The sequence below is a fragment of the Marmota flaviventris genome, chromosome 12 (assembly GCF_047511675.1).
Source record: "Marmota flaviventris isolate mMarFla1 chromosome 12, mMarFla1.hap1, whole genome shotgun sequence".
NCBI lineage: Eukaryota > Metazoa > Chordata > Mammalia > Rodentia > Sciuridae > Marmota > Marmota flaviventris.
The window spans coordinates 74,158,171-74,182,607 of record NC_092509.1 but is presented as its reverse complement, the minus strand read 5'-3'; the positions used below and the strand labels follow the sequence as shown (position 1 = coordinate 74,182,607).

The 24,437-nt window shown below is 37.5% G+C and overlaps 1 protein-coding gene across 3 annotated transcripts in view; it reads left to right on the top strand.

Annotated features, from left to right (window-relative positions):
- Positions 1-415: 415 nt before the first annotated feature.
- The window catches only part of Cr1 (complement C3b/C4b receptor 1 (Knops blood group)), a 61,753-nt gene continuing 37,731 nt past the window's right edge, over positions 416-24,437 (top strand). For 2 of the 3 annotated variants that reach the window (XM_027934631.2, XM_027934630.2), the window contains exons 1-5: positions 416-618; positions 10,655-10,834; positions 12,181-12,280; positions 16,489-16,574; positions 21,886-22,284. In XM_027934631.2, coding sequence (XP_027790432.2) covers positions 498-618; positions 10,655-10,834; positions 12,181-12,280; positions 16,489-16,574; positions 21,886-22,284 — 886 coding nt within the window. In that variant the 5' untranslated portion in view covers positions 416-497. Of the gene's footprint in view, positions 619-10,654; positions 10,835-12,180; positions 12,281-16,488; positions 16,575-21,885; positions 22,285-24,437 lie in introns of those variants that run through there. The other variant, XM_027934632.2, reaches the window with a different exon arrangement.

The window sequence follows — 24,437 nt, the reverse complement described above, 5'->3', positions numbered from 1 at the left end:
AAGTCACTCTTTAAAAAAAATTTCAATGGCACGGCATATCTGAATTCACCAATAATAAATCGATTCTTCATATTCATTTGTGCACTATGAATGTCCTTGAAACACGGAGAGTAGGCATTTCCCTAGCTGACCCACCCACACACACGGATTCTTGCAAAGGCGAAAAGTCGTGCAAGAGTGTATGCTGACCAAGCTGCGACAAACCCCTGCCTTTGTCTGGAACCGCCCGCAGGTCCTCACACGTAAAATACAAGAGGGAGCTGAATCAGACTTTGATCTTGCACCTGGGTCCCTAAGGTAGCGAAACTCATCAAAAATAATGCGGAGTAAACAAGACCTCACCCAATAAGGGGAAGCTGTGGTCAAAAGCTTTTTGTCCCGGAACCCCTCTGCCTTCCCTAGACCCTGGCGCGGAGCCCAACAATTGATGTCTCTCCGCGGCACTTTTCTTCATTTCCTTGGAGATCTCATCTGCTTTCTAGATCTGCCTGGGGAGAATGGGGGCCTCTTTTCCAAGAAGCCCAGAGCCTGTGGAGGCCCCAGCGCCTGCTCTCGCTGTCCCCTGCGGAGGAGCCCTGCTGGCTGTCCTGATGCTGCTGGCGCTGCCGGCCGCCTGGGGTGAGACGCTGGAGGGCAGGGCGTGGGGAGGCGAGGCGGGGACCAGGGAGGGGGCGAGGTAGCCCCGCGGCTGCAGGAATAACGCCTGGCTGCTCTGGACGCGAGGTCCAAGGCATGGCTGTAGGTGCACTTAGCGCAGGTGGATCTGGGATCCCTCTGTGCACCCGAGCCCCTCCTTGCCTTTGGAGTGGAGATCCCTCTCCCAGGGCGTTCTGTGGCACCCAGAGCAGAGGAGGGCCGGGAATGCTCAACCCGTGCTGCATGAAATTCCTTGCCTTTGTGTATTCAGAGCCTGGACTGGCAATAGTAGACTGTGGCACTGATCCTAGTGAAAAGAAAGGATTGGGAATTCTACAAACCTGGTTCTCGTCCTTCAAACTTGAACTGTGAGGAAAGTTAATACTCCAGTCGGAGTCTGTTCCCTCATATGTAAATGGGGATATTGATATCATGGTGTTGCTACCCAAACAGCACGAAGTGTGTCAGGTGTCTATGGCAGTGTCTGTCACTTAATTCATTTCTATCCGACAACCCACTACCTCTGCACTTGGCTCCCAAGGGCGTTTAAGCTAACGGTGCTAGGAGTACAGTTATCACCCGAAAACTGCCCTGCATTGAACTCTATTTACATCCTCACCCCAAATCATCACCAATAGCAACACGCACTTAATTGAGCGCCTAATTTAAGATCCTCCTATGCCAGGCACCTGAGGTTAGAATAGCAAGTGAGCTCCAGATCGCACAGTGTAACTAGTTGCAGGTGGAAGGACAGCAGAGAGGTTTATATGTGCCATTTTAGTGATGTGTAGGCATAAAATAAAGCCTATTATAACTACCGTACAGATTCTGAGGCCCCATCTTGCTTTCCTTCCTCTTAACTGTAAGTAGGTAAACATCTTCAATAGTAACTCTTCTCCTACTATTTGTGTCCTCCCCAGAAGTCTTCCTGGTTGCTTTGACTCATTGGCCAGAGTTGAAGTGACAATCTTGTCTATTTTTGTCCAGCCTCCTCCTGACAACTCAGGGTCTGCTCTTCTCCACCACTAGATATTTTGCTTTCATTATTTGATTGTTTCTTGACTTCTGACTGCAACAACAACAACAAAACAAGTTTCCACAAAGGATATTGTTGATATTTTATCTCCCTGGACATCAGAAAGTAACTTTTCAGATGAACAGTTGTGATAAAACTTGAAATTGTGTTTTTAATAGTATGCCAAGTTAAATTAAGGAATGTGCTGTCAATGCTTAGAAATTTTTGTGGTCTTGGTATCTGTCTGCCCCCTTCTTATGGAATGTTATTATAGTTTGCTCGTGTTTATCAAGTTACCATTAAAACAATGCTGGACACTATTAATTGCAAAGAAAATATTTACTGAGGTTATCACAATAAACTCCAAAGGTGGCACCCTAAATTAAACTATCTAATAATTTGATTGCCAAAGTAATTTACATAGCATTTTGGAATTTAAAAGAAGTATAAGAAAAAGTTCTGCCTCTACGGTGTACGCATATAGAAGTTGGTCTGCTTTTTCCAGGTTCTGCTAATTCCTAGCCGGGGACCTTGAGCCCAACACACGATTAACAACCCTAACCTCAATGTCCATGTGTATAAAAGGGGCATAATTGACATCAGGCTGAGAAGGTCATGGTGAAAATCAGATGAAACAGTGCATGTGACAGTGTTCTGTAACCCCCTCATGCAGAACTGAAAGTCCGTGACTAAGAAGTCACACAAGAGAGCCTAAAAAGTACAGGATAATTAACAAAGGAGCGTTCTGAGTTCCAATGTCAGAAAAGATTGAGAAGCAGCAATTTGGCTTTAGCAGTACTTGAAGAACAAATCTAACAACAGGTTGTACAAGATGATTCCTGGGGATATGTATTTTTATATAAAAATAGCAGAGGTATTTGGATTATTTTATTATTATAGGGTACTCATGATATTAATTTTAGTCAAAACAGACTTCAAACCAAGGAAAATGATGAGGGATAAAGGAATGATAAAAGGATCAGTTCTCCAAGAAGACATAACAATCTTTACAATGTGCGTGCCTAACAACAGTGTCCAAATACATAAGGCAAAACCTGACAACACTGTGAGCAGGAACAGGTGAACCCACTATTATGGCTGGAGACTTCAACGCACTATATCTGAAATGGGCAGCTGTAGCAGGCAGAAAATCTATAAGGACATAATTGAATTCCACAGCATGCAGTCAACGCATGCAGTTGGCAATTATGGACCACTTCATCCGATGACAGCACAACGCACATTCTTCTCAAGTTCACATGGACCATTCATGGAGATAAACCACATTCAGGACCACAAAAGTAATAAGGTAGTTATGAGGACTGTGGTTAATACAGGGCGGGCTCTGGCGCCCTCTTCTGGTCTTCCTCTTGAGTCTTGTTCTGTTATCCCTGCTAAGTTTAGATGCCAATTTGCCTTCTGTGCTTTGTGATTTCATATGCTTAGATGAGTGGATTTATGGTTTATATTATCAAATTTTTCTAAAATAGACTTCACATTTTTACAAGTAATTTTTAAAAATATCCTGCACAGAAATACCAGGTAAAGATAATCCTAACCAGACCAACTCCAGCAAATAAAATGGCAGAGAAAACAGTCTCCCTTCCCATCCTCAAACACACACATATACACAGGATTTTTGAGAATGGAATTAATAACAAGAGATACCATCTGCCTAATTACAATGAACAAATATCAATAAAACCAAAAAAAAAATCAGAAAGTATCATGAAGACTAGTTGAAAAGCAGCTTTGCATGCACTGTTAACAGAAATGAACTGTGAGGATATTTTGCCCTTTAGGTGAATTTAATGGTTGTACTAACTCATCATGATTAACAAAGGCTTTAAAATGTCTATTCCATTGGTATCGAATTTCTTCAAAGTTTTATAGATAATTCATATAATGTATACTTTGTAAATTTGTTGTTTTTAAGTGCATGGTATTTTTTTTTAACTTGTAGTTGCTCCAACAAAACCTTTGTAGTGTCCTTCTTTAAATAGTGGGATATGCCGAACAGGATCAAAGTGTACCCCAGGTTGACAGCTTATATTGGAGTAAAGACACAGAAGTGACAATGAGTTAATTGTGCTTATAGCACAGGGTGAGTCAACCTGCCTTGAATGGAAGTTTTGAATCAAGAATATTTGAAAGTGGGCTGTGTCATCCAAAACAAAAACAAAATGAGATACCAATATACACCCATGAGAATAACTAAGATTGAGAAGACTGTACCAACTGTTGGCAATAAGTGAAATAAATGAATTATTAGCCATTGTTCATTGGCAGATAAAAGAGCACAGCCACTTTGGAAATACTTAAAAAGTTAGGCACACACCTGTCACATGACTTGGCATCGTCTCCTAGATTTTTACCTAAGGGAAATGAAAGTTATGTCCAAAGACTTCTACATGGATTTTTATAGAGATTTTACTTGTAATCACCAATTATTGGAAACAATTAAAATGTCCTTCAGTAAGTGGATAAACTAAATTGTTATATTCAGTTATATAATGGAACATTTCTCAGCAAGAAAAAGAAACAATGTTTATACATGCAGCAACCTGGATGAATCTCAAGCTGTGAAAGCTGGACCAAAGCAAAATAAAATCTGAGTAATGCATATTATATGCAGTTCTAGAAAATCAAACCAATCTGTAGTTCAAGGAAGCAGGTCAGAATTTACCTAGAGAAAGAGGTGGAGGGTGGGGTGCCATGGTGCACACCTGTAAACCCAGTGACTCAGGAGGCTGAATCCAGAGGATCACAAGTTGAAGGCCAGCCTCAGCAAAATCCTGTCTCAAACTAAAAAATAAAAAGGACTAAGGATCTAGCTCAGTGATAAAGTGTCTTTGGGTTCTATCTCCCCCCAAAAAAAGGGAAAGCAAAAGAGAGAGAGCAGGAGGTGGAGAAATGGATGAATTATCAAGGGACATGAGGGAACTCTGCAGGGTGGGGAATGAGGTAGAAATATTTGTTCTCTTGATTTTGGCGATAATTTATTGATGCATCCATATGTCAAGTCATCAAATTGATGAGTACACTTACAAATGTTCAAAGGTATAAAATTTAAATTATGGCAGGTCTTGAGTTTAGGCAATGCGTATTAATATATTTAATATAGGAAGTAGCCATAATTTGAGGTATTAATAATAAAGAAACAGAAACTAGATCAAGCTATCACTGCTGAAGACACATATGTACCTTTTCAGTAGGGCTATTATGAAAGTTTTGATTTTGGGTGGGGAGCAGAAGGGAACCAGGGATTAAGCCCAGGGGCACTTGACCACTAAGCCACATCCCTACTCCTATTTTGTATTTTATTTAGAAACAGGGTCTCACTGAGTTACTTAGTGCCCTGATTTTGTTGAGGCTGGCTTTGAACTCGAGATCCTCCTGCTTCAGCCTTCCAAACTGCTGGGATTACAGGTATGGTCCACTGCACCCAGCCAGTTTCCATTTTTATTATCACATATGCTATTCACATATGCAACTCAGGTAAAACGTTTAGGTAATTAAAGAAAAAGAATATCTTTCCAAGAAAAATCCATGCGGTTTGCTGTGCTGCCTCAGAACTCGTTCTAGCCACTCCCTGGGGGCTTTTCTTTGACATTCAACTTCACTCACCCACACTTTTGGCACCAGCAGCTGCCCTTGGAATTTCTTCCCTTGTCCAGCATCAGTGGATGAGACCAAGATCAACATTAGTTCCATCCTGCATGTCAACTAGAGAAAAGGTGAAGACTTCATATGTGAAATCACAGAAACTGGTTTTCACTCAGTGGTTTTTAACTGTTTCTCACAGTGGTTTTTCTCAGGAACTTCTTTGCACTTGGTGGTTTTTGATTTTTTTAACTGTTTATCACAGTGATTCTGAAAGTGCTGTTATCTATCAAATCATCTGTGAAGCTTTTACCAATCTAAACTTCAGGGCTCTAACCTTTACCCAGTGGATCAGAGTTTCCAAGATATAGTCTGCACTCTTGATGGTATTTTAAGTTTTATAGGTAATTCATTGTTTATTAGTTCATGGCAACAAATATGCATTGAGTGCTTGTAATGGGATGATGAGCACAAGAATGAGATACTCAGAGGAACAAAAGGCATATGGTCTCTTGAAAGTGTTCCCATTATCCATCTCTAATGTCCATGAACAGAACTAAACACTCTTAAAAGCGTACAAATTTAAAAAGCACAATGAAGTATTATTGATATAATGGGCAACATAAAGGTGGAGGGTGGGGGTGGAGGGTGGGGGTGGAGGGTGTAGTTGACTTACATAATGGTGAGATTCACTATGGTATATTCGTCTGAGTAGACAACTATGGGGTGGAGTAGAAAGAATAGTTTAAATTTCAAATTTCTGAGAGGATCAGGGAAGGCTGTGATAAGGAAGTGGCACTTTTGCAGAGACCTGGAGGAAGAACGGAAGTTAGAGTGAAAAGCTTCTCACAAGGAAGGACCATCATAGACAGGGAAAAGAGTAGGCTTCCGAAAACCAAGAGAAAGGGCTACAGCTCAGTAAGAGGATAGAAAGGCGTAAGATGAAGGAAGAAACAGACAAAGGCACCTTTGTTGAATCATTGCTGGTTTAATACAGAAAATGTGAGATGACAGATACAGGATTCTAGTGGTGGGTAAAAATAAATTAGGAATCTGAGCATTCTTAGGGCATCCTCTTTGCTTAAGTAGAAGTGCAGGCTTGGTCCCCAATTCTGCTTAAAGCCATAATCAACAGGAAAAAGCAACTTGAGGAATTCTTGTGTCCGTCAGTGGTCCTGCAGGAGGTGAGGTGGGGTGCAGACTGTGTATCCTAGGCAGACGTTTAACCACTGAGCCACATCCCCAGCCCTCTTTATTTATACTTTGTTTTGAGACAGGGTCTTGCTAAGTTGCTCAGGGACTCACTAAGTTGCTGAGACTGGCCTTGAACTTTCGATCCTCCTGGCTCAGCCTCTGGAACCCACTGGGATTATAGGCATGCACCACTGCACCTGGTGAAAATAAACTCTTGGAAACAAAACATGTCCACTTTAGCAGAAAAAAATCCATTATCATTCTCCCTTTTCTATGAATAATAATGTTTATCAAGGGCCTTTTTAGTAGCCTTTTTAGTGACACTACTAAATGCACAGTATAAACTACCATTGATCCTCTCAGCAAAACTGCTAGGTAAATATTACCATCCCCTTTAAGAAGATCAAGTTGAGGTCCTAAAAATCCAACAACTTGTCTAAGACCTCATAGCTAGAGAGGAGGACACACTGGGTTCAAAGCAGGCCTCTGTGAATATGAAGTTTTGTTTTGTTTTTTAAATTGTTGTTGTTTTTATTTGTACAAAACATTAGGATTCATTTTAACATCATTATAAAAGCGTGCAATATAATTTGCTCTAATTCAGTCCCCAGTAGTTCTCTTTTCCCTCCTTTTCTCCCTTTTCCTGTTCTCTTTACTATACTGATCTTTATGCCATTTACTTTTAGTTTTATTTTTTAGTTACTTCCTTGTTGACATACATAATGGTGAGATTCACTGTGGTATATTCATCAGGTATATTCATAGGAAAGTTAGATCGGATTCATTCCATTATTCTTCCCTTATCCCATCTTTCTTCCTTCCCCCTTAAACCCTTTTCTTCTACTCCACTGATCTTTCTTCTATTTTGATGGAATCCCCCCCCCCACACACACACACACACACACACTCTTTTTTTAAAATTTTCTTTTCTTTTTCCTTATTTCGGATTAGTTTCCACATATCAGCTTTCTAGGTCTGGCTTATTTCACTTCGCATGATAGTCTCCAGTTCCATCCATTTACTTAAAAAAATGCCATAATGTCATTCTTCTTTGTGGTTTAGTGATATTCCATTGTGTATATATGCTGTATATCCTTTATCCATTCATCTGTTGAAGAGCACCTAGGTTGATTTCATAGCTTGGTTATTGTGACTTGTGCTGCTCTAAATATTTGTATGGCTGCATCCCTATAGTATACTAATTTTAGATCTTTGGGGTATACATCATGAAATGAGGTAGGATCATATGGTGGTTCCATTCCTAATTTTTTGAGGAATCTCCATTCTGCTTTCCAGAGTGATTGCACTAATTTGCACTTCCACCAACAATATATCAGTGTACCTTCTTCCCCACATCCTCACCAACACTTGCTATTATTTGTATTCTTGATAATTGCCATAAACTGAAGTGAGATGAAATCTCATGTAGTTTTGATTTGGGATGTGAAATTTTTAACACTCTATCCTTTGCATTCGTTTCCTTTTGGTACTATAACAAAATACCACAAACTTCATGGCATAAAACAACAGAAATTTTCCATCCTTGCAATCTTACAATTCTGGATGTTGCTGCAAACTCACAGGGGCACTTTGGAAGATTTTAATTTTTCAATGGCAACAGCAGTTCTTGACATCTCTTGGACCCTGTGTACACCACAAACTCCTAGCCAAGAGTAGCTCCTGGTCTCAACATAGATCATACTAGGTTCCTATTGATGATGTCAGATCTTCATAAAGCTTGGTTTTTAGCAATTGCTGTGATAAAGAATAAGTGCCCCTTGAAAATCCATGTGGAATGGGAAATGGAGTCACGTTTCCAATCTGATTACAAAGTTTGAGAAGTTGTGCTGGGCCCAACATCCCATTATAAAATAATGGTGATGGACCTGAGACTTAAGTTGTTTGAACATACTTATGTACTAAATAGTACTATATGTCTTTTTTAAAAAAAATTAGGAATGCTATGAAAAAATTACTGAGACTCTGAGGGTTCTGGAGACTAAGTCTGAGAACCTCTGACATAATGAATTAACAGTAAAAACTACACTGTCTGAATAAAAAGAGAGAGAATACATGTTCGGATACAGAATGAATGTATATAAAAGGATGGAAAACATAGCATTGCAAATGCAAACCCAAATAAGGCTCAATTAGCAAATGTGGCAGTATGAGAATCTTGTCTTTAAATTATCATTATGTGTTTACATTTAAAATATTTATTAATATATAAGGGATTAAATTTGCCATTTTGTTATTTCTTTTTAAATTCATCTCACCAATAAAGTAGACCAAGTAGAATTGGAAGAAAGATTTATTAGTAGAAATAGAGTTATTTTATTATGATGAAGGGTTGAACTTCCACAAAATATAGCAATTCAATTTTTATGACCTAACAACATAACCTTAAAATATATAAAATAAAAGATGGATAAAATTAGAAGGAGAAATAGACAAATGTATAATAAGTTGGAATTTTTTTATTTTATTTTTTTAATTTTTCTTTTACTGGAGATTGAACCCAGGGGCACTTACTTAACCACTAAGCCACATCCCCAGTCCTGTTTTTGTATTTTATTTAGAGATAGGGTTTGGCTGAGTTGCTTAGGGATTTACTAAATTCCCTCAGCTGACTTTGAACTTAGGATCCTCCTGCCTCAGCCTCCCAAGCCACTGGTATTACAGGCAAGTTGGAATATTTTAGCACAACTCTTTTAGCATCTGGTAGAATAAGAAAATCCTCCCAAATCAAGAAGTATCTCAAAGACTTGAAAAATTATGATTAACAGATCAGGCCTCACTGACATGCCCAAATTCCTGGGCCATTACTGTGGTACACATTTTTTACAAGTTCATGTACTACAGTTGCATCAGCTGACCACATGCTGAACCATAAAACAAGACTCAATTTCAAGAATAGCTAATAAATACGTGACTTTAAAAATTCCTCAAGTGTTCATAAATTATGCAAAACACAAGTAAACCATGACTCAATGAAGAAATCACAACAGCAATTATCCAATATTTTGAACTGAAAAAAAAGCAACACATTAAGATTTGTAGAATATAGTCAATCTACACCTAAAACAAAATTAATAGTCTAAAATGCTAATTTTAGAAACTCTTATAAACTGAAAATTTTTAAACTCTCAGTAATCATTTCAAGAAATCACTTTAAAAAAATAACAGCAAATAAATCCAAAGAAAATAGCAGTAAAAATTAAAATAAGATCAGAATCAATAACACCAAAGATTTCTTTGAAGATTAATACAAATGTCCTCCGGCCTCAATCTACCCTTCAAAATTCAAATTAATTAGTGGAATTGTGGGACGAAAAGAAATTTTAAAAAGAAAGAAGATTTCCAAAGCTAAAGTAAAAGGATAATATTTTTCCAACAGATATTTCTTCTTGATTATTTGTTGTCTGATTCTAAATGACATTTTTATTACCGTGACTTAATCTGGTAGGCCTTAGGGGAGATAGTTAAGCCTAGTATTTAATTCAGAACATACATCAGAAAACATATGCTTTCACACAGTAGAATGAAGGGGACATAACTTCCCTATGTACATATATGAGTACGCGACCAGTGTAGCTCCACATCATATACAACCACAAGAATGGGATCCTAATTAGAATAAGTTATACTCCATGTATGTCTAATATGTCAAAATACACTCTACCATTATGTATATCTAAAAAGAACAAATTAAAAAAAGAAAATATATGCTTTCACAAAGTGAAGTACAGCTTTAGTAGTTGAGTTTTGTCTATTTTCCCTTTGGTAACCGACTTTCAACATTGTTAACTCCTACTGAGGGCAAGAGAAGGGTCTTCTATGCCCACTGGATCTGGGGGTGCCACCAAGAGCGAGGAAGATTGGTGAAATGCATGAAGCATCCTGTTACAGGATTAGAAACATAAGGGAGATGGGCTGGATGAAACCCAAGCTCGGGCACTTTCTGATTGACTAAAACTTGAAGCTGGAAATTGGATTTCTTTTTCTATGAGAGACTTTTTTAGTGGGTGGATACTGATAAAGTATTTTAAAATCTTTCGAAGATTCCTACTAAAAGAATGGATCTCTTGCCGTTATAAAAGTGTTCTTTTTCTTCTTCAATTGCATCTATAAAGTATATGGAGAGAAAGAGGAAATGGAGTAGAAGTTCCTCATTAACTTGGATGTTGCTGTGGTCTTGATCTCCAGGTCAATGCAAGGCCCCAGAGTGGTTTCCATTTGCCAAGCCTGAAAGTCCAACTGATGAATCTGTATTTCCCATCGGGACTCCTTTGAAGTATGAATGTCGCCCTGGTTATATCAAGAGACGGTTTAATATCATTTGCCAAGAAAACTCAGTCTGGACAAATGCCGAAGACAAGTGTAAACGTGAGTAACTTGAATGGACATTTCTTTGGGTCAGTCAAACATTTGTAAGGTCTGATTCAATCTGTTCAAATCTTGAAACTAAGACACATATGACTTCATAACTCTGCCCAAGGTACAGTACATGTAAGTTATTCTTATAGAGTATGTCTCCTTGCTCCTTTGAGTTCTTGGCACCTCTATTATTAGTTCATTTCATGAAAAGTGATCATCACAAGGCAGGAGGGAGGGAAAAATTCCTATTCACCAGGGGTGTCCTGCTTTCACAACCACAGCTAAGTAGTAATTGATTCTGAAGGAAAGAATAACTAAGAAATGAGAAGTTCCCAGGCTCTGAGGCCTGTATCAGTCTGGCTGAACTACAGAGTTGTAATACTTTGATATTAAATGAAGTGTACATGTCTCTGAGAGCCACTGTGTAGGGATAAGAAAGAATTGAAGGGGGGTCCTTTTCAAAGTGATGCTTACCTGGTGGCTGAGCCTAAGGCAACCTGGTGAGTTTCCTCAAAGTGGCAAAATCTATAGAGTCATCATAATTACATATGCTCTACAGTCAGCTATAGTCAGGTCGGGACTTATTTTTTAATGTTATTGGTGCTTTATACTTATACATAATGTGGAGTTCCTTGTACATATCCATATATGCACATAACATCATTCATTCCCTAGTACCTCCCTTTCCTTCCCCATCTCCCTTCCCCTGCTTCCCCATTCTCTGCTCTTTTGGTCTTTTTATTTATTAACATGTGCACATTTCTTCATTGGTGCATTGTAATTATTACTAAAAGTGGTGGATTAGATCCACCAATGGTCATTGTAACTAACTATTCCACTGCTTAATAATTATTCAGAAGAACCGAAATCAGCACACCACAGGGACGCATGCATTCCACATGCATATCACAGTGCAGTTCACAAGAGCCAAGTTATGGATCAGCCTTGCTGTCCATCAATAGATGAATGAATAAAGAAAATAAGGTGGGGAGACACAATGGAGTTCTACTCAACCATAAAGAAGAATAAAATTATATCACTTGTGGGTACATGGGTGGAACTGGAGAAAATCATGCTAAGTGAAATAAGCCAGACTCAGAAAGTCAAGGGTCAAATACTTTCCTTCATATGCAAAGCTAAAGAGAAAAAGAGTAATAATAAAAAGGGAGTATCTCAGGAAAATGATATGGAGATCAAGGAAGGACAAGGGAAGGGCAAGAGGAAGAACTGTAGAATAAAATTGATCAAGTTAAGCTATATGCATGTGTAGATATACCATAGGTTGGAACTTTACGTGCTAAAAAAAAGGTTCAGATTACTTTACCTGGCTCTAAAATTCTGTTTCCTTCCCATAGGTAAAACATGTAAAAATCCTTCAGATCCTTTGAATGGCATGGTGCATGTAGAGTCAGACACACAATTTGGATCCAGAATTACTTATACTTGTAATACAGGGTGAGTTGGCAGCAATATCTCTTAGTTCAAGAGTTCACAAAGAGCAAAACCACCTTCTAGTCACATCTCAGAAAGAGCAACTTTTTGGTCTTAAAAGGCTTGGACATATGTATTCATCTCCTGATTCAAATAAACAAAGGTATGACAGAATTAAGGAGAAATGTGTATCCTGGCTGGAAACCAGGGCGGTACATATGTTAGACAGCTTTCCATGACTGTGATAAATTAGGAGATAATCAACTTAAAAGAAGGAAAGGTTTATTTTGACTCATGGTTTGAGAAGTTTCTATCCATGTTTAGTTGGCTCCATCCCTTTGGGCATGTGGTTAGCAACCCTAAACCAGAGTAGATATTATTGGAAGAAAGGGAGATAAGAAATATGAACAGTGACAATGCTATTGGTTTGTTAGGGCTGCCATAAAAAAGTGCCACAAAATGTTTGGCTTAAAACAACAGAAAATTTTGGAATTCTGTTCTGGAGATTAGAATCCCAAATCAAAATGTTAGCAAGACTGTGCTTCTTCTGAAACCTCCAGAGGAGAAATCTTCCATGTCTGTTCCAGCTTCCAGTAACCATAGGCCTTTCTGGGCATGGGCAGCATCACACCAGTTTCTGTCTATTGACCATACGTGCCCATCTTCCCTGTGTCTCTCTTCATGTGGAATTCTCTCCTTGGTGCATAATTACATCTAATGTTCTCTCTTTTTATAAGAACACCAATGTTGGATTAGGGCTCACTCTAAAGACTTTATCTTAACTCAGTTACATCTGCCAAGACCCTATTTCCTAATGAAGTCACATTCCCTGTGACTGAGGTTTCTATATCAGCATGTCATTTTGAGAACACAACCCAATCCATAAGAGCATCCCCTTTGAATACGTTGACCATCAAGTGGTCATCGAGCATGATCCTGTGGTTGGTTCTTTCTCCTGGCTGAACACACAGTGAAGGCACTGCTTCAGCTCGCTCTTAATGTTAGGCAAGTTAAAAATATGAGCTAGGGCTAGGGATGTGGCTCAAGCGGTAGTGCACTCGCCTGGCATGCGTGCGGTCCGGGTTCGATCCTCAGCACCACATACAAATAAAGATGTTGTGTCTGCTGAAAAATAAAAAATAAATATTAAAAAAATTTCTCTATCTCTCTCGCTCTCTCTTAAAAAAAAAAAAAAAAAAAAGAATATGAGCTAAACTTGTGCTGCCACATGAGCACCAAAGAAAAAGTAGGTAATCGAGTTTCAAAATCTTTTTAAATGTTTGTTTTTTAAAGAATGCTATCAAGAAAATGAAAATATAACCTACAAATAATGAAAAATATTTGCAAATCATAGATCTTATAAGATAATGTATCCATAATATATAAAGAGCTCTGACAACTCTACAATAAAAGATAAATACCTCAATTTTAAAAAAAGCAAAAGATCATGTTGGCATTCTCCAATATATGTAAATAGACTGAAAAACATAAATAGTAATTAATAAAACTTCTTATGGCCAGGCTTGATGGAGTATGCCTGTAATCCCAGCAACACGGAAGGTTGAGGCAGGAGGATTGTAAATTCGAGAAAAGCCTCAGCAACTTAGAGAGACCCTAAAAAATCTATTGAGACCCTGTTTCTAAATAAAATATTAAAAGGGCTGGAGATATGACATGGTGGTAAAGCACCTCTGGGTTCAATCCCTGGTACCAAGAAAAGAAGAAGGAGAAAAGAAAGAAAGAGAGAGAGAGAGAGAAGACGGACTTGGGATGCAGCTCACTGGTAGAGCACTTTCTTAGCATACATAAGACCCTAGGTTTGATTGCCAGCACTGAAAGAAAAAAAAAATCAACCATCTATATACCTCAAGAAACTAGAAAAATGAACAAAGTCAGCAGATATAAGGGAGTAATAAATATTAGAGCAGAAGAAATGAAACAGGGGCATACAAAATAGAAAAGAACAAAGAAACTAAGAATTGATTTTAAAAAGATAAACCAAAAAAAAATATTAGTTGGACTAAGAAAAAAAAGACCCAAATAAAATTATAAATGAAATATAGAACATACTACTAATTTCACAAAACTACAACAGATCCTATGAGACTACTCTTAATAAGTACATGCCAACAAATTGGATAACCCGGAAAAAAAAGTGGATAAATCCATTTTCTTATCAAAGCTGAATCATGAAGAAATAGAAAATGTGGACATACCAATAACAAGTATGGTGTTTGAATTAGTAATCAAAATTCCCAACCAATAAAAGCTCAGAATCTGATGGCTTTCTTGGTGAATTCTGCCAAACATTTAAAGAAGGAATTAACAACAGCACTTTTCAAATTTTTCCAAAAAATTGGAGATGACGGAAATTTTCAAACTCATTTTATGAGGCCAACATTACCTTAATACCAAACCCAGACAAGGGCACTACTACTTAACAACAAGAAGAAAGTACAGGTCACTTTCCCTGATGAACATCAATGCAAAAATTCTCTATGAAATACTAACAAGCACAGTTCAACAGGACATAAAAAGTATCATACTTCATGATCAAGTGGGATTTATCTCTGAAATGCAAGGATGATTTGATATGCATAAATCAATAAATGTGATATACCACATTAGCAGAATTAAGGGCTTGAATAATATGACCATTTCATCAGATGCAGAAAAAGCATCAGACTAAATTTAGTATCTCCTCATAGCAAAAACCCTCAACAAATTAGGTATAGAAGAAGGCTACATATAGCTGAGCCCACAGCTAATATCATACTCTATAGTGAAAAGCTGAATAGGTTTTTTTTTCTAAGATCAGGAACACAAGGTTGTCCAGTCTCACCACTTTTATTTAATATACTATAGCCAGAGCAATTAAAAGACATCCAAAAGTGGAAAGAAAGAAGCAAAATTTTCTCTTTGTGCAGATTACACTCTTATATAGACAGAATCCTAAAGACTTCACTGAAAAACTATCAGAACTAATAAATTCAGTAAAGTTGCAGGGTACAAAGTCAACATACAAAAAAGTAGCATTTCTGTACACTAACAATGAAATATCAAAAAAATGAAACCAAGGAAATCATGCCATTTACAAGAGCACCAAAAATACAATGAAATACTTACAAATAAATTTAATCAAGGAGGTGAAGGATCTGTACACTGAAAACTATAAACACTGATGAAAAATTTGAAGAAGACAAAAAATGTATGGAAAGGTATATTGTACTCATGGATTAGAGTAATTAATTAATTTTGTTAAAATGTCCATACAAATTCAACGCGCAATGCCTCTCAAAATTCCAATGACATTTTCCCAAGTAATAGAAAAACAATCCTAATATTCATATGGAAATATAACGACAAACAAACAGAAAAACACAAATAGACAAACCAGTCTTACACACAAAAAAATCAAAGCTGGGACTCCATAGCTGATTTCAAAATATACTACAAAGCCATAACCATCAAAACAGCATGAGAAGAGCCATTACCACGTGATCTTACGTGTAAAATGTAAAGGCATTGAACTGGTAATAGCAGAGCAGAACAGGTTGCCAGGGCCTTGGAAGGAAAGGCGACAGGGAGATGCTGAACAAAGGGTACAAAGTTTCAGTTTGGTTTAATAAATTATGGCAATCTGTCATACAGCATGGTGATTACAGTCAATAATAATGTATACTGGAAAACTCGAAAGAGAAAGGTCTTAAATGTTCTCATAAAAAACATGGTAGATATATGAGATGACAGAAATATTAACCAGTTTGATTTAATCACTTCCCAACGTCGAAATATATCAAAACGTGCTATTTTATTTGTAGAATAAAACAAATACTATTTTTATTTTTAGAATAAAACAAAAATAAATATTGATGTTATGGTATTTTTAAAAAAAGAAAGAAAGTAATACAGTTGTAGCATTAAAACTTTCAAGTTAAATAAATCTCTCTATTTCCTGAAAATGTCCTGAAGTTTCAAGATTGTAAACTCTGGGAAGGAGCAACTGAAGCAGATAGATTTCCTCTGTTGTTGTTTTTTTTTTTTAATATTTATTTTTTAGTTTTAGATGGACACAATATCTTTATTTTATTATTATTATTATTATTTTTAATGTGGTGCTGAGGATCAAACCCAGTGCCTCACGCATGCCAGGCGAGCGTGCTACCACTTGAGCCACATCCTGAACCCTCCTCTGTTTTTAATATGTAACATTCCTTATTCTCTGCTTCTAGGTACCGACTCATTGGCACCTCCAGTGCTCAATGCGTGATCTCAGACACTACTGTCATTTGGGATGAAGAAGCACCTATTTGTGAAAGTGAGTTGAGATATTCCTTTCTATCACTGTTACAATTAGATTTTAATTTTCCTCTGGAATTGTCATTTTTATTTACTGTGGTGCGGAATGGAGCCCAGGGCCTCCCACATGCTAGGTAAGTGCTTTTCTGCTGGACTACATTTGAGTCTTGCAAGGAATTATAAAAGTCTTCAACAACTGCCCTTTGTTCATTCTGTCCTTGAGAGGACTGAAGACACTGAATGCTGTCAGACACTCCCATGGGATTCTTGGCAACTTCTTCATTAAATGATCCCTTAACCTGAGAAGTGCCTTTTCTAAATTGGGGTCTTCAAAAAAAAAAACAAAAAAAAACTTCTAATCATATTTTTTATTCAATTAATTTGTAATTATACTGGTTCACAGTCTCCAATATAGTAATCATTCTGCTTGGAAAATTAGTAGAGACTTTAAAACATTTGTTCTTCAAGGTTGGTGAAGCTACAATGGACCCGCATTCTCATGGACTGAGGATTCAACAAAACTTCTTGAAATGCATGATGCCCTATACACCTTTAAGTGGGAATTTATTTTAACCCACATTTTAGGATTTATACTTATGATATAATAGATTTTTCTCAAGGAGTTCACTATAGACTTTTGATTACAGCATTCTTTATAATAAATGTTAAATTTAGTAAAAATGTTGAAGTAACCCAAATGCATGGCATGTTTCAAATCATGGTTTAGAAATAATGTACTGCAAGGCAAATGATACGTTAAAAATGACTATAAAAAAATTTCCTGAGAAACATAAAATAGCCATGCAGATTCAGAATATACATCCATACACTGGAGTGTTATGCAACCATAAAAAATATAGCTATTACAGAGAAACCCTTGAACTACAAAGATGTATATTTCATGTGAAAAAGAATCAGAAGACAGACCATATGTATGGTAAGATCTCATTTTATTAAAAGATAATAATCTATACCTAAATCTATTTTTTATTTCTTCTCTAATAATTTAAAAAAAAAAACAGCTTCCAGTCCCCCTGGGGAAAGCTAGAAGGAGACTTAATATTGGGGTTTTGGTTATATGTGTAGTAATTTGCGTTCTGAAGCAGATCCAGTCTCCCATTCATTAGAACTGCTCTAGGTCTGTGAACTAGCTAAGTCTGGGGATTGCTTAATGAACCATGACTCTCTCTTTTTTGGGGGGAGGGGCGGGTGCTGGGATTGAACTGAGGAGCACTTGACCACTGAGCCACATCCCTAGCCCTATTTTGTATTTTAGTTAGAGACAGAGTCTCACTGAGCACCTCGCTTTTGCTGAGGCTGGCATTGAACTCAAGATCCTCCTGCCTCAGCCTCCCCCGCCACTGGGATTGCTAGCATGCGTGCACGGCCACGCCCAGCCACAACTCTCTTTTGCAATGATTCAAGCCACACTTCTATTCACTAGACCCAGCTCTCTGTTTACACAGACCAAAAACATGCTGTGGTTAATTCCAGTGGACACACCTATTCAAATGGCTCAAAATAATCTGCATTTTCCTAATGACTTGCAATGCTAAGTATCTTTTCATATGCTTATGAAGTGCCTGTTTGAACCTTGTGCCTATTATTGATTAGTTCATATTTTTTTTATTTTGTAGGAGTTCTTTATATATTCTCATATCTCCCAATAAATATAACACAAATATTTTCTTTTAGGTTTTTTTTAACTTTCTTATTGATTTTTGATGATGGAAGTTCTGCATTTCAATAGTGTTCAATTTATGAATTTTTCTTTTCTAGTTACTGCCTTTTTCTGCTGTCCTCAAAAAAATCTTTATCTGTTATTAAGATATTTTCCCTTGTTATACTCTAGATATTTGGGTCTTTCATGTTTAAGTCTGAGATTCAGCTCGATTTTATTTCATTTTTATGTATGGACAGTGTGTAGTATGGTCAAGATTTGGGATTTTGTTTGTTTTTCCAAGTGGATCAGCCATTGATCTAATACCATTTCTTTAAAAGCCCATTCTTTGAATACTACAATGTCACATTATCATGACCATGAATGTTATAGATATGCCACATGACCACTTCTCATTCTTAGCATGACCTCCTAGAATTTGGGCCTGCTTTAAGCCCTCTAATTAAGAACCCTTCATGAGAAAATTGCTTGGGTCACAACCTGGATCTCGATAGATTTTGATCCACAGATCTCCCCCTCTCATCATAATAACTTATCTCCGTGTGACCTTGGCCTATACCATGTACCCCAAGGGCCTATAAGTAATAAAATCTTTGTTTACAACTTTTATGGATCTTAATCATTGAAAGGGTGCTCTCTCTCTTATAGATCCTAAATTAAAACTCTAAATACCCACATATGAGCTCTTTCTTGTGTGTTCCCTCATTATTGCACTTCTATGTTAATTTTCCTTCAGTATGAAGAAATCCTTTTGGCATTTTTGTATTGTAAGTCTTCTAGCAATCGTTCTTTAAACGTTTTCCTAATTTTGGTTCCTTTGAAGATTATCATCTCTATTTCCTTAAGGTTGATTGTACTTGATTTTTTTTTAAATTTGTACAATAATATTATTGCCTCTGCATTTTTCCCATAGCTTTATTGAGGTAAAATTGAAGTACAATAAAAGGCACATATTTGAAGTATGCAATTTGATCAGTTTTGACATGCATGTCACCAATACAATCAATATAGAAAGCATTTCCATTTGTACTTGATTTTATAATATTCCTCTGATGTGTCTAAGTAGGGATTGCTTTGAATTTGTATTTCTTGGGCTTGTGTGGCTTCTTGAATCTGTTTTGATGATATCATTTATGAGTTTGGGAAAATTCTCAGTCATTACTTCTTTAAATGTTGTGTGTGCTATTAGCTCTCCCCTCTGGCTGTAGGACACCATTTACATGATGTTAGGCTGTATCTCTGTATTATTATTATTTTATAATAATAGGCTGTATCTCCTATTATTTTTTCTCTATTTTTCTATCTTTTCATCTCTTTGTGTTTTGTTCTGAGTATTTTTTTCTGGCTTAGTTTCCAGTTCATGGATTTTTCTTAAACTGTGTCTAATGTGCTATCAATCTGATACAAATGCTTTATTTCAGAAATTGTATTTTGCAATTTTTAAATTTTTATTTGGTTCTTTTTCAATTTTTTCTTGTTCTTTTTAGCCGTTTCTAGTTCCTATCAAAAGTTTATTTTATATGTTGTATCCTTGAATAGGTAAACACAGTTATTTTAAATCTATAAATGGAAATTCCAATGTCTATAGCCCTTTTGGATTAATTTCTAGCATCATTGATTTTGTTGCTTCTCATTCAGGTATTTTATCTCTGCAAGTACCTGATTATCTATTACTTCGTATCAGGAATTATATTTGGAAACTTGTCTGCAGAATTATTTTCAAAATCTTCAATAATTTCAAGGTTTTAGATAATGTCATTTGTCAGCATTCCATGACTATAATGAAATACCTGAGGTAATCTACTTATAAGTCAACAGATTTATTTTGATTCAGTTTTGAAGGTTCCAGTCCATGATGAGTAGAGCCATTGCTTTGGGCCTTTTAAGATGCAGCATATCAAGGCAGAGCTCATAACACAACAAAACGGCATACATCATGAGTCAGTGAACTAAAAACAGAGAGGATGATATTGAGGTCCCATAATCCCCTTCAAAGGCACACACCCCCAATGACCTAAGGACCTCACACTATACCCTGCTTCCCTGAGGTTCCACTGCAACAGACCCACCCTGTATACCAAGCCTTTGACACTTGGTCCTTTAGGAGATATTACCCATATCCAAGCCATAGTAATCACAAGAAGATTTTTATTGTTTTTCTCTTCCAGGCACCAGGGAACACTAGCAACCTGGGACCGCTTTTATTCAGTCTCAGGAACTATGATTTTTCTAGGCCACCTACAGTACTAGAAGAATAGTTTCAGTTTTTGAGAGCGCAAGTTTACTTTCAATTAACTTCAGTTCCCAGATGCTTAGTTCTTTGTCATCCCAGAACTGTAATGTTTGTCCCTTGATTTTGCAAGACTATCAAAAGTCTACTTGGCCTCCCAGTTGCCTCCTCCTGATTCACCTGCCCCTTCCCAAGGGAAAAGCAACCCAAATGCTCAGCTCATACCTAGATATTCAGCTCTGGGCCCATCAATGCTTTGCCAATTGTTTGCCTCTGATGCTTCACAGATTATATATATATATATTTTAATTTCCAGCATTTCTAACCTTTCTTCAGGGGGAGAGAAGAAGCATTGTTTGATTCACATTATTGAGATGACCACTACAGAAGCAGAAACCTTCTTGAGAATTTCAATTTTTCATTTCAAGTGTTTTAGGGTATTGGTTGAAGTTATTTAATTCTAGTTTATAGCAATACAATAGACTATGCAAAACTTCTATATTTTATATGTACTTAGGGGCTTTAGTGAACAAATATATGATCACGTTTACATAGATATGATCTCAAACTTAGGCTTGATAACGAGAATTGATAAGGTTTCTATCTTTTATGTGGTGTGAAATGTTTGGAGTTACATTTAGAAGTATGTGTTTCTTGAAAGTTTGGTAGAACTTATCTGTCATTTTTTTTCTTTTATTCTTACAAGTTTCTTGGCCAATTGTAGCTTACTACATCTTTTTGAATGGATTTTTTTTTAAAGAGAGAGAGAGAGAATTTTAATATTTATTTTTTAGTTTTCGGCGGACACAACATCTTTGTTTGTATGTGGCGCTGAGGATCGAACCCGGGCCGCATGCACGCCAGGCCAGCGCGCTACAGCTTGAGCCACATCCCCAGCCCCTTGAATGGATTTTGATAATTCATATCATTTAGATTTTCAAAATGTTTAACATACAGTAGTCTACAGCTTCATAAATACTCACATATATTATAAATATGTTCATATTCTATTTCCTACTCTCATATGTGTGTTTTCTCTCTTCTTTTATGCTTCTTCTTTTAGCACACGTTTTTATATTTTAAAAAAGCCATACTCAGTTAACAACAAAAATAGAAATTAATGAAGCAAGTTGGAAACAGGAAAACTGTGTAAACTCTAATATGATAAATAACTATTTAAAATGAAAAGAGGGTGGGTTGTATTAATAAAAATGTGTATTTTACAGGAAATATACAGAAAAGGTAGCACAGATGCTATTTTGCCCACCTAAAGTTAAACTTTGTAAGAACTTATTTACACATTAGCAAAGATAAAAAGCAGATAATGAATGTAAAAATAGTTAAGTTAGTGAGTCATTACATTTTTTCTCACTCATTATTTAAATTCATTCTCATTTAGCTTGTTCTCCTTTTGCCCAGGAATTCCTTGTGAGCCACCTCCGGCCATTGCCAATGGAGATTTTGTTAGCTCTAACAGAGAATATTTCCTGTACGGAATGGTGGTGACCTATCACTGCAATAATGCAGACAGAGGGAGAAAGCTGTTTCACCTCGTGGGAGAGCCCTCCATATACTGCACCAGCCATGACAATCAAGTTGGCGTCTGGAGCGGCCCTCCCCCACAGTGCATCGTACCTAATAAATGCACCCCTCCACACGTTGAAAATGCAATAATGCTAACTGAAAACAGAAGCTTATTTTCCTTAAATGAAATAGTGGAGTTTGGATGTCAGCCTGGCTTTGTCATGAAAGGACTCACCCGTGTGCAGTGCCAGAATCTAAACAAATGGGAGCCGGAGTTACCAAGCTGCTCCAGGGGTGAGTCTGGATTAGCTTGAGAGGGACCTAAAGGGCATGAGTTGTTGGTGGACTGGGAGATTAATGTGTGCTCTGGAGAGGGATGTGTAGTGCATTTTCTTGGATAAGTAAATTTTCTTGGGAGGGAACATGAAATAAAAGTGTGTGTGTGTATGAGAGAGAGAGAGAGAGAGAGAGAGAGAGAGAGAGAGAGAGAGAGAGAGAGAGAACATGCACATATGTTCATATTGGGAAGCAAAGCTAAGTCTGAGCAAGGAATATGATATTTCTTTGGGATTCTCCAACCACCACTCCCCCTTGGGATTCTTACAAACAGAGGTTCTCTACAGATATCACTACCCCACCTCCAGCCTCTAACTTCCAGCCTCTACTGATTTCACTTGAGTTTAATAATTGCTAAAATGTACCGAGTGATTCATCTGGCCAGGTGCCATATTACAAGCTATGTGTATATTTAGTACTTAAAGCCATGAGATAATTACTATTCTTTCCATGTTTTACAGAGATAACAGGTCTTAGAGAGGTTAGATAACTTTTCAAAGTGAAGCAAAATATGAGCTTGCAAACTGAAGACTTGAACCCAAGTCTGTCTGTCTGTCTCCAGAGCTTTGGCTCTGCCTGTCATCATCTATTAAGGAAATCAAAAACCACTTTGGATTCTTCAAAGGATGAGGGTTTTCATGCAGGAATTGAATTCTAAAAATGTTGGAAATTCAGGAAGAGCAAAGGAAAAAGAAAGCAGTGTTTCCAGAGATTGGGGAGCTGCTGTTACTCCAGGACTGGAGCACACATGCCCACACTCACTGTTGAACTGGGCAGTCCCTGCTGCTGCTGCAGGTGCCACCACTGCTTCCAGGATGCGGCTGATCTTACTGAAGCCAAGGTCTTTGGCATTGCTGATACTAAGAGCTGTCAAAGCTCCACTACTGGAGCCACCCCCAGAAGTAGAATGGCTTGTCATCTTCCTGACTTTTAATTTGGTGCAAATACTTCCAATTGGCAGAACAGACCACAGCCTAGCTAGCGTAGGATTGTGACTTTCAGGCAAGAAAAAGAGTATAGAAATGTGAAGCCAGGTATGGTGGCCTGTGCCTATAATCCCAGCAGAAGGGTGAAGCAGAAGATCTCAAGTTCAAGGCCAACCTCAGTGACTAAGTGAGGCGTTGGCAACTTAGTGAGACCCTGTCTCAAAACAAAAATTAAAAAGGGCTGGGGATGTGGCTCAGTGGTTAAGTGCCCCTGGTTCACTCCCCAGTACCAAAACAAACAACAAACAAACAAAAAAAGTGTAAAGTTTGGGGTCAAGCACAGTTTAACCAGCCCATCTCCTCAACATCACATCACAGTACATCTACCAGTCAAGGAAAACTCGGGTGATGAGCCTTGAAAATGGACATTACAACATCAGAATATTTGTAAAGTCCTTAAGAAAGTCATGTTTTCTAGGCCAGTTCCCCCACTGGAGAAAATTGAAGTCCACAGAGGGGAACCAACCTGCTCAAAGCCAAACTGAAATAAGGTGTTTTTTTTTTCTTTTTTTTTTTTTTACATTTTATAGCAGTGTTATCTAACTTCATTAAGACCCACATGCATCTGTATTCCCTGAGTTCAAGTCAATTGTATGAAGAGACAGCCAGAGGCTTAGTTACATTATCCTGGGGTGCAATATGCACTCTAGTTATGATGACTGTGGGTTCTTTAGAAGATTTTATTCAGTGCTCGTCCATCTACTCACCAGAATGAAATGAGTGGCTAAGCAGCACCAGCTATGTAGTGTAGAGAGGAGATGCTCAGTCACATCAGGTGACCACTGAGAGAAGACTTGACATCAGAACAGAGGTGTGCAACCTGTTGCTGATGGGGAAATTTGTTAGATGGGACTTGGGCACAGGCACTTTTATCACTAAAATGTGAAACTGCACAGGGGGGTGCCTTTCTAGAAAGGAAGTATGAAGATATAAGAACCCATCAATCCTAATAATGTTGTTCTGGATGAACAGAGATTGGAAGCATTCTAGAAGGAACTGTGTGCTGTGCATGTAGCCTTAGGTGTATACTTCAAAGGTAGAACAGTGATCTGAGTGTCAGTTCTAGCTACAGTTCTGCAGTGTGTAAGTTTTTTGACTTTTGGTAAAACACCTCCCTACCATGTT